Genomic DNA, 10,572 nt, shown 5'->3' with positions numbered 1-10,572 from the left:
CTTTGGATCTCAATTTTCATTCTCATTGGGCCTCCATGAGCATGTAATTAAATTTTGGTGTTTTTCTCCTGTTAATCTGTCTTATGTCAGTTTGACTCTCAAACCAGCTGGAAGATCTTAAAGGGTAGAAGGAAATTTTTTTCCTCCCCCACAATCTGTACTCATTTCTTGAACTCACTGTTGTAATAATACAAGCCAAGTTCCCATTTGGTCTCTGGCAACAGGACACAGGCCCAGAAGAGTCCTGTCTGAGCATACTTATTCTGCTATTCCCTTTACTCTCTGAAAGAGGTATATTCTTGGAGAGGATTTTTCTGACCACCCTGTCTAATGAGCTTGTCTCATTCTCTATTACGTTATCCCAGTTTTATTTTCCTTTTTTTTTTTTTGTTCTTTGTTTTTGCAGTTTTACTTTCCTTACAGCACCAATCATATTGGCAAATTTATTATTTATTTGACTTATTGACTTATTATGTCCCCCCAAGATAGACCATATACTACACTATAAACTTGATGAATTTAGAGAATTTCCAGTCTTATTTGCCCTTAGCTCTCTAGCATGTACAACTGAAAAACACCTACTAGACCTTCAACAAACAAGTGTTGAATCAACAAATGTTGAGTTTTCTGGATAATAGTCTATATCATGTTAAAGTAATTTCTTTATTCCAACTGCTCCTAGTGTCATTAGGTTGCCAATGATCTGGGCAATTTTTCAACTTAAGGGACAGATCCAATTATTTAAAGTGAATGAGGTTTCTGAAACTCAACATACTTTTAAAAATGTAGATACAATTGCAGAGCTATGACATAAACAGAGACAACTCTCTAGGTAGATTTTTATCCTTCTACCTCAATGTTCCAAATCTGCATTTGCTAGAGATGAACTACCATCTACTTGTTTTAGCTTTTTTTTTTTTCATTTCTTATAAAGGCTTATCTGAGTTTCATTTCAAATATTGTAAAAATACGTTTTTGTTTTGTCTTGAACTTACTGGAACTTTAGGGAAATGAGGGAAGAAAGTTGCAGGTCACCCAAAATAGGTCATGAAAGGCAGATTTCAGCCTACTTACAACGTTATTTTGTTTTAGACAGCCGACCAGTCCCCAAATGGTGTGACCTTAGTGCTGTGATCTGCCAAGGTCTTTTGTCTGTATTCCACTCTACTACTTTATCTCCCTCCGTTTATCAATCCATACACGTGTATGGTCAAACTGTCAAGTTGATATCAAAATCATGACGTGAGGCACTTGTTAATGGTTGCCTAGAAAGGCATTTTCAGTGGTTCACGGTGAGACGTTTGGTAGGCTGCGACAGTTTTGTTTCGAATGCGGGCACACCCTCCAAAACTCGCCGTTTAACTTTTGTCCCCGCAGCAAGGCCGCGAAGACCATTTCCGTTGTTCCTCCCAACGCTCCAAGCCCAAGCTGCTTGCAGAAAGACAGGAAGCGCCCACCCCCGAGCCCCTAGGTCCCGCAGCACCTCGGCCGCAGCCAGGCGGCGACGCGCCCTCCCGGTGCATTATGGGCGCTGTAGTCTGGCCGGAACCTGCTCGCGACCAGAAGTCCCGTGACTGTCGCCGCTCCTCCGCCGTCTAGCCTGCAGTCCCCCTCCGCGGCCTCAGCTGGGCTTTCCGAGCCCAGGTCGCGGCGTCCCGGAGAGTCAGCTGTTTTTCCCCTGGGCATAAGAGGCGGAAGCCGAAAGGACGCAGGGAGGGGCTTCGCGCGCTGGGTGAACGCCCGTCCTACGTGCTCGTTCGCTTCGCGACCGCTGTGCGCGAGCCCGGTGTCCCCGCGGCGGGCAGCAGCGGCGGCGTCGGTGGAACTCGGAGGGGGCGGAGGGAGTCCGCGGCGGCGGCGGCTGCAGCAGCGAAATGGCGGAGACCGTGGCGGACACCCGGCGGCTGATCACCAAGCCCCAGAACCTTAATGATGCCTACGGGCCGCCCAGCAACTTCCTCGAGATCGATGTGAGCAACCCGCAGACGGTGGGGGTCGGCCGGGGCCGCTTCACCACCTACGAAATCAGGGTCAAGGTGAGGCCGTCTTTTCCCCTTCCAGGGAGACCCCCTCCCGCCCTCCGTGGTCGTCCCCAGCCAACCCACTAGCGAACCCCCTCTGGTGGCTACAGCCGCCCCGGCCAGGAGCCCTGGGCTGACTCGGTCGGGCAGCCTTGTCCACGGGCGGGGTCTTGGGCCAGGGCCCTTTTTCATGTAGGGTTTGGAAGGGGGCTGCGGAGTGAGCTGAGCCCAGCACTGGCCCTGGGAGAAGGTGCTCGAAGAAGAGGGCGTGGGTTGAGCGCCGCTTGCCCCTCAAGCAGCTGATCTGGGAATGACATTTGAGTTGGAAAGGTGTAGATCTTTCGAGAACGCTGTACTTCATCCGGAGGGGAGCTACATGTGATTGAAAGGGGGTTTGCGCAAAGTTGAAGTTTTCCCAGTTTTCTTTTCCCGGAGACTTTTTCCAGAGGTGGCCAAGCTGGTTATTCCAGGCCCTTCCTGAGCTACCAAAGTAATGTAGGTTGTACACTTTTCTGAACAGAATCTAGTGGCAGCTCACAAAAGCCTGACGAATTTGGTAGGGCTGAGCCTGGCGAGAACGGAGAATTGACCTTAGCATTCTGGGCCACAGTCGTGCTAAAGGCTGAGGTGTGGCAAGTGTTGTCTACTTCCCAATCCAAAATTACAACTGCCTTAAGAAAGCCTATTCATTTAGGGATCTTGCTCTCTTAATTTCGAGATTTGCACTTCACTGAATGAAGGAATCAGCTGAAGTAGAAACACACTTATAATTTCATAGCTAGTATTTGATGGCAGTAAGTAATTCAGATGATTTGAAAGATGCTAATTGAGAATAGTGCTTCACTTTCACTGTAGTTCACAATTAAAGAACTTGCTCGTGTATGGAAGTATCTTTAAAAATTAATTACATAAAACGAATCTAGCTGTTAAAAACGACAACAAACTGTTTTACTAAAAATTAAGTATAATAAGAATTTCACTTCAGAGTAATTGAAATTTACATAACAAGTTACTATAAATAAATTGAGTAATTTCTCATTAACTTGTGCACTTTCAGCGTGTGTGGTTAAAAAAAAAACCAAAACCTGTAATCTACCATCTTAACGCTCATTAGGTATACAGTTCAGTAGCGTTAAGTATATTCATATTGTGACACTTATGTACATAAAAATGATTTATCATGTATTGCTATGAAAATGTTAATGATCAAACTTTAAGATATGAAACTAATAGTTTAATGTTATAAGCCACCCTTGTGTCCCTTTGGATGTGTAAAATGTGGACCCTAAGCAGTCTTATTATAGTGAAATTGCAAACTCCAGGCTCCAGTATACTTAGCGAAGTACTTTACCACATAAGCCTAGTGAAAAAGGCCTTCCTTCCTTTCTTTTTTTTTTTTAAACTTTTGGTATGATTTTGGATACATGACAGATTGTTCACTAAGAAGAACTTCCTCTTATACCCTTATTTACCACCATGTTTTCCTTTCCTGTACTAAAACAGAACTTGGTATTCCTGTTTCTAAACTTCCATAGCTTGTACTTCCTGTCATGCAACTGAAGCAAAATCTCCTGCCTACACTTCCTCCATTTAATAACTTTGTGTTTATGTTGCTGAGTGCAGGGTATTAAATACACTCTAGTATAGCTTAATTATTTAAAAAAAATACATCTGATACTTTACTGAATAGCTGATGTGACACTTAAAATATAGTGTTCATTTGTATTTTTGAGACTAATTTTTTTTAATATTGGTTAATGAGTTATGGAATTAATAAAGTATACACCCACATCGGTTTTTTTTGGGGGGGGGGGAATGATGTTTATAGTCATAAATGCAAGTATCCTCTAAAAAACTGTGGGTTTCTAATGCTTATGAAATGCCACTGGAGTTTTTCTTAATATATAATATAAGTATAAACTTAGGATACCATATAGTAAAGACAATAGGTTTTAAGGAGCATGTGATTTTTGAGAGTAATTACAATCTTGTGTTAAGGGAGAATGGCCAGCGAGATGAATAGGTAAATCATTTTGTAATTTTATTTATTACTGCCTTTCTAAAATGTTGCTGCTGTCCCTAGCCCCTACTGCCTGCATTTTGCTGTTGAATTGCCATGTGGAGTTTGGGCCCTTAAACTATCTTCTAGTTACTCTCTAATTCTGGTCTTGAGAAAAATGTTCAATTTTATAGGCTCTGATTGAAATTACTCTAATTTACAGAGTAATTTTATCTAGATGGTGGCACTTTAGAATGCAAGTTTCCCAATCTCCATTTATCTTTTGGTTTAAGGGTAGTGTTTAAGACTATTAGGATCACTTGATTAGTATCTCTGGGCTTTTGAAAATAATTGGTACATTGTTAATGTTTTTAAAAATTGTTCTAATGGGTAGGTACAGCAGAGAGCACCATAAATGATGAAAGGTTTAGGAAAGCTCAGGGTCTAGAATTATTTTGTCATATTAAAGAGAAGTCTAAAGGGGAAATTCAGTCACTGTTTATGAAGTTTGTACTATAATGTAACCTTAATTTTCTGGGGATTTTGAATTAGTTAAGATCTTCTGTTGTAACTAGAGACAGTTGTCTCAAACAGGAATGAAGTTAAGGATCTTTCTTGAGCCCTGAGTTCAAAGAATAGATTTATCATTTATTAGCAGAATAAGGTACACAATCTAAGTTCCACTTCCCCTCTGTAAAATAGGTATGCTAACAATAGCATCTACATTGTAAGACTAAATGAGATAACGCACATAGAAGTCTCTTGAGCATTGACTGATAATACTAAGTGTTCAAAAGTTACCTTTTTCTAAATGTGGGTATCTTCTAATTTAAAAGGCAGTTATCAATTAACTACATTTTCTGTATTACTGTGCAGTTGAATTAACTAAAGTTGTTAGATTTTCTTGGCATGGAAGTATACTTTCATTGAGGCAAGCGTGGCATAGAAGAAGCCGTCTTGTTTAGTACTTAACCAAGTAGCTTGTTTGTTTTAAATTTTTATTTTTTGTGTGATTCCATGTAGAAAGTTGTGATGCCATTTGGAAGGTGGTAAATTGCATATTAAGCCCAAAAATATTGAGTAGAGTATTTCATATTTTAAGGTACCACATTTCCTATGATGGTACTAGTATTTTTTCCAGTTTTATTGAGGTATAATTGCTATGTAATGTTCATGTTTAAGGTGTTCAACAGAATGATTTGCTATATGTATATATTATGAAATGATTACTGCAGTAAGTTTAGCTAACATTTAACTCCTCATGTAGTTCATATAGTTACAGAAGTAGCCTTTTAAAATTGAGGCTTATTAAAATAAAAAGCTGAATAGTAAAGTTTGATAAACATTTTGACAAGAAAGATGGTCAGTAAAAGTATCATCTTGATAGTGTTTGCCATTCTAAACCTGTATTGGTGATTTTTCTCTAGGTGAGTCCACTCTTTTTTTTTTTTTTTTTTAAAGATTCTTTATTGATTTTTATTTGTTTTTTGAGAGAGAGAGACAGAGAACAAACCGGGGAGGGGCAGAGAGAGAGAGGGAGACATAGAATCTGAAGCAGGCTCCAGGCTCTGAGCTGTCAGCACAGAGCCTGACGTGGGGCTCAAACTCACAAACTGTGAGATCATGACCTGAGCCGAAGTCAGAGGCTTAACTGACTGAGCCACCCAGGCACCCTGAGTCCTCTCATTTTAAATTGGGAGTTATTAATATCCAGGTTGGAAGCTGAGAAATAAATTAATTCTTAGACTTGTTTTTAGGATTTATAAGAATGTATCATTAAAGGGCCAAAGTAATATTTTAAAGAATCAAGGTATTTTAGTGCCAAAGGACATCTGCAGTATCTATGCAGCTTTCTCAGTTGGCCATGAGATGTCTGATACACATCTTTGCTGCTGGCTAAGGTTGACATCCAGTATCTCCGTTAAGGAAGGGCATGTGGGGGCACCTGGGTGGCTCAGTTGGTTGAGCGTCCGACTTCAGCTCAGGTCATAATCTCACAGTCTGTGAGTTCAAGCCCTGCATTGGGCTCTGTGTTGCCAGCTCAGAGCCTGGAGCCTGCTTCAGATTCTGTGTCTCCTTCTCTGCCCCATCCCCCCTTTCAAAAATAAATAAACATTAAAAAATTTTTTTTTAAAAAAAGGAAGGGTATATAACTAGCTTTGAAGATTCTGTTCTTACTTAGTCCATCCCTTAAGTTGGGAAGAGGGAGTGGCCTTGCTATATTGGGTTATTAGGGACTGTTCTATCTGTATTGTTCATTTTAGTACATCAGGGGCCCAAGGCACAGAAAGTTATCTCTTACCCAAAGTAAATTATCTAACTAGTATTAGAGCCAGGGTTAGATTTGAAGTATTCTGGTCCTGGTTCAGAACTGCTTCACAGCCACAGTTCATTTAATTCAAAACAGTACATTAAAACCTTTGTTATCAACAGCCTACTGTTGGAGCATCCTCAGGTGTCTGAACCTTTTGAAGGAAATCCCATAGTTGGCACTATGCGGTAATCCACAGTAGGTCGGATGCACGCAGGAGAGAACAACTGCAAAGAGCTTGCTGTTAAATTTTGTGCTCTGATGAGATGACCTGAAGAGAAAGTGTTGTTGACTGGCTAATGATGTTATAAAAGAGATTTTTTTTTCCTGTGTGTGTTGAAGCTGAAGAAGAGATTTATAACTTGAGTACTTATTCTGTTCAGGGCATTGTGCATTTATATATACGTGCCATATATATATATATGTATGTGTGTGTGTATATATATATATATATATATACATATATATATATAAATATGGAATGCTTCACGAATTTGCATGTCATCCTTGTGCAGGGGCTGTGCTAATCTTCTCTGTATCATTCCAATTTTAGTATGTGTGCTGCTGAAGCGAGCACTGTTAAATCTATATAATGTGATCTTTGAGGTAACTAAAGAGAACAAATAATAATCCTGTTTTGCAGGTGTAAAAGCTGGGGTCCCTGTTGATCCTTTCTTGTCCCTCCCTCATTCTTACTTTTTGTTCCAGTCCTACTGAACTACTTGTATTTCCTGAAGAAGCTGAATTCTCTTTTATCTAGGCCTCTTGTATCTATACACTTCTTCTGCTGTTAAAAATAGTCTTTCTGGGGTGTCCAACTGGCTTGGTTGATGAAGCATGTGACTCTTGACCTTGGGGTTGTAGGTTTGAGCACCGCGTTAGGTGTGGAGATTACTTAAAAAAATAAAATCTTAAAAAAACAAAACAAAACAGTCTTTTCTTTAGTGGCCTCATTTGGCTACTATTACTTGTCCTGTAGGGCTTAGCCTTACTGTCACCTTTTTAGAGATTTTGTTCATCCTTAGAATTTAGACTGGACTTCCTTCTTGTGTGCGCTTGTAGCCCTATTGGGATTACGTTGTTTGCTGGTCTGTGATTTCCTTTAGTTCCTGTATCTTCCAGTGTAAGCTCCTAGAGGACAGGGACTGTCATTATCACCCTTACTCAACACCTGGCACTGTGCTTGGTGCATAGTGACATTATGAATAAGTGAAATTTAGGAAGGTTAAGTAACTTGCCCAAAGTCATGGGTATTAAATGGCAGAACTTGGATTTGAATCTAGATTCTTCTGACCTTCAGAGCCTTTAGTGAACATTCACCTGGAGCTTTGGACACTGTTGAGATTCTCATTTCATTAGGTAGGGGTGGGATATGGAAAGTGGGAGTTTAAAAAGCACCCCAGCAAGAGCACTTAACTGGTAACACAGCAAGGCTTGTTCCTGGATGCACCATGCTCTCTGTCTCTGAGAAGTATGAGAAAAATATATGGAAGCACAGTGATTGGTAGCCATGATGGGATTTAAAAAGGCAAATTCTAAATAAATAGAAATAAACAAATCAACAACTAACGAAAACAAAACAGTGCATCCTGACAGAGATCCGAGAGCAGAGAGGAAAACCAATGACATTTGCCAAAGATAGAAAACTGTTTTTGGAGGGGAGGCAATTTAGATAGTAGCTGAAAGCATAGCAACTTGTACAGCTTAGCTTTTTGGGAAGAAGGGGAGAATTTTACTGTATTCGGCCAAGAGAGATCTCTTCCCCCTTGCACCACCCTTGTCTATATCACTGTGTAATAATCATGGAGGTAAGCTGGGAGTTCAGAAAATGCAAAATATATATCCATATAAGAAATTACTTGGGGCGCCTGGGTGGCGCAGTCGGTTAAGCGTCCGACTTCAGCCAGGTCACGATCTCGCGGTCCATGAGTTCGAGCCCCGCGTCAGGCTCTGGGCTGATGGCTCAGAGCCTGGAGCCTGTTTCCGATTCTGTGTCTCCCTCTCTCTCTGCCCCTCCCCCGTTCATGCTCTGTCTCTCTCTGTCCCAAAAATAAATAAACATTGAAAAAAAAAATTAAAAAAAAAAGAAATTACTATATTTTATTAGTATTGCCGTTCTGTCTTTAAAGTGGAACAATCTAAAAGCACTTAACCTTTAGCTATCTTGGTGATTCTTTGTTCATAGAGATTTTCCCTCTCTTCACCATCATAATCATGCTTACCAAAAAACAAAAAAGAAAAATGCTGAACTGTTGTTTTTAGATACTTTGATGTTGTACCATATTGTGTTGCTTTTATATAAGCAGACCCAGCAATTTTTTGAATATCAGATAAGAAAGATGGTGTCCAAGAAAAGCAATACTATAATCTTGGTACAGCTGTTTACTGATTTATTAGTTAGATGACTTGAGGCTTTCAACCAAAGTTTTACTTCCTTAAGGAAATACTTAATTTAGAGCCTAGGAATTTTGACATGATGGTAAAGTGGGACATTTGATGTAGCTTTTGCAAGAAAGGTTGGATCAGTTAGGATACAGTTTGGGCCATTCTCATGGAGACTTCAACAGTAGTTTATTTTTTTACATGAGAGGTCTCAAGGGCAGTCCTGGGCTGGTACATGACTTGACTGTCTGCTTCCAGCATCACATCCATCTTCTAGCCAAGGGAAGGCATGTTCCTGCCCAATGCCCTTTCCCACAAAGGAAGCTGGGAAATTTAGTCTATCTGGGCAGCCTTGTGAAGATAGGGAGAACACTGTACTTTGCTTTGCCACAGTAGCAAATAAGTGATTGGGATTAGTTCCTGTAGGGTGTGGCTTTAGCAACATTCTGATCATCTTTCTTCATTCTTTCCTTTTTTTTTTTTTTTGTCTGTGCCTGATACTTCAGAGTTTAGAGAGAGTTCATTTGATTTGTAAGAAATAAAATTGATTTCTCATTAGTTTTGACAGTCTTCAATGTGAATGAGTTCTGATCTCTACCTGAGAATTAATTTTGATGAGTTGAGAAAGGAGACAAACATGAAGATATGGCATATCTGATACAGGGGTGTACCACGGGATTGGGGTTGGATTAGAGATACTGAAAATAGATGATTAACCTTTTTTTTCTTTTCTTTAGTGGCTGTATAAAACTATGTAGGCAGTTAGGACTAGCATTTTAACTGATGGTATTGAATGAGTATATAATTTGAGCCACGAATATAAATGAGATCAGTATCTCTTATCAGAGAATCATAGGAAGACTTAAAATAATTTTTATAAAATTACTTTGTGTCTCATAATATCAGAATGGGCACTTTCTAATTCTTTGCTCTTTAGACTTTGATTTTATCACTGATAAAAGCATCTACGTTTGCTTGGCTTTCCTTAAATTATTCCCACACCTGCCACCTATAGATTGCTTGCTGTTTTTCCCCATTCCTGCCTTGTGGGATGTTTGTCTATTCCATAGTAAGAAACAACATTTTGGGGCACCAGGGTGGCTTAGTCAGTTAAGTGTCCTACTTTGGCTCAGGTCATGGTCTCATGGTTCACAAGTTCAAGCCCCGCATTGGGCTCTACACTGACAGTTCAGAGCCTGGAGCCTGCTTCGGATTCTGTGTCTCCCTCTCTCTCTCTGCCCTTCCCCTGCTTATGCTCTGTCTCTCTTTCTCTCAAAAATAAATAAACATTTTTAAAAACCCAATATTTTGACAAGTGCAGTCTACTTAAATTTACAAATGCAATGACTTAAGATATGTAAACTCATTATAAAGTCAAAAATATTTCATAGTTTAACTAAAGAGGGGCACCTGGCTAGCTCAGTTGGTAGAGCATGCAACTCTTGATCTCAGGGTCGTGAGTTTGAGCCTTATGTTGGGCTTAGGATCTACTTAAAAAAAAAAAAAAAAAGTTGGGTACCTTACTTAAATAGGCTGTAGAGAATTATTTTTCCAAACTGAATAGAAAATTACCAAAAGACGAAGTCACTTTAGCTGTTCAGGTATAGGTCAAGATTAATACCACTAAACGACCAGTGCAGTTTTGTTTTTTTTCTTTTAAACTGAGTATAAGAGAAAGGAACCACATAGTCTTTGATACAGTGGTTTATCCTTGTGATCTTACGCCTTCTCATATGAAGGCACTAACTTCTAAAACTAGACAAATGTAAAATTATGAGTACTATATGGTGAATACTGTAGGTTATTGGCTTTTGGTTACAACTTAACTCAGAAAAGGTGTCATGCTTATTGTTAGGCCT

The 10,572-nt window shown here is 39.8% G+C and overlaps 1 protein-coding gene and 1 non-coding gene across 2 annotated transcripts in view; one reads left to right on the top strand and one right to left on the bottom strand.

Annotated features, from left to right (window-relative positions):
• The first annotated feature begins 1,608 nt into the window (after positions 1 to 1,608).
• The window catches only part of SNX3 (sorting nexin 3), a 50,920-nt gene continuing 41,956 nt past the window's right edge, over positions 1,609 to 10,572 (top strand). Inside the window, exon 1 of the mRNA XM_030316081.1 lies at positions 1,609 to 2,036. Within this exon, the coding sequence (XP_030171941.1) occupies positions 1,875 to 2,036 (162 nt within the window). The 5' untranslated portion in view covers positions 1,609 to 1,874. The remainder of the gene's footprint in view (positions 2,037 to 10,572) is intronic.
• Positions 6,802 to 6,908, bottom strand: LOC115515198. Its single transcript, XR_003969229.1, has one exon. It is a non-coding gene; the product is annotated as a U6 spliceosomal RNA (small nuclear RNA).

This window comes from Lynx canadensis, chromosome B2 (genome assembly GCF_007474595.2).
Source record: "Lynx canadensis isolate LIC74 chromosome B2, mLynCan4.pri.v2, whole genome shotgun sequence".
In the NCBI taxonomy this organism is placed as follows: domain Eukaryota; kingdom Metazoa; phylum Chordata; class Mammalia; order Carnivora; family Felidae; genus Lynx; species Lynx canadensis.
The sequence above is the reverse complement of the archived record's forward strand: the minus strand, read 5'-3'. Positions and strand labels throughout refer to the sequence as shown.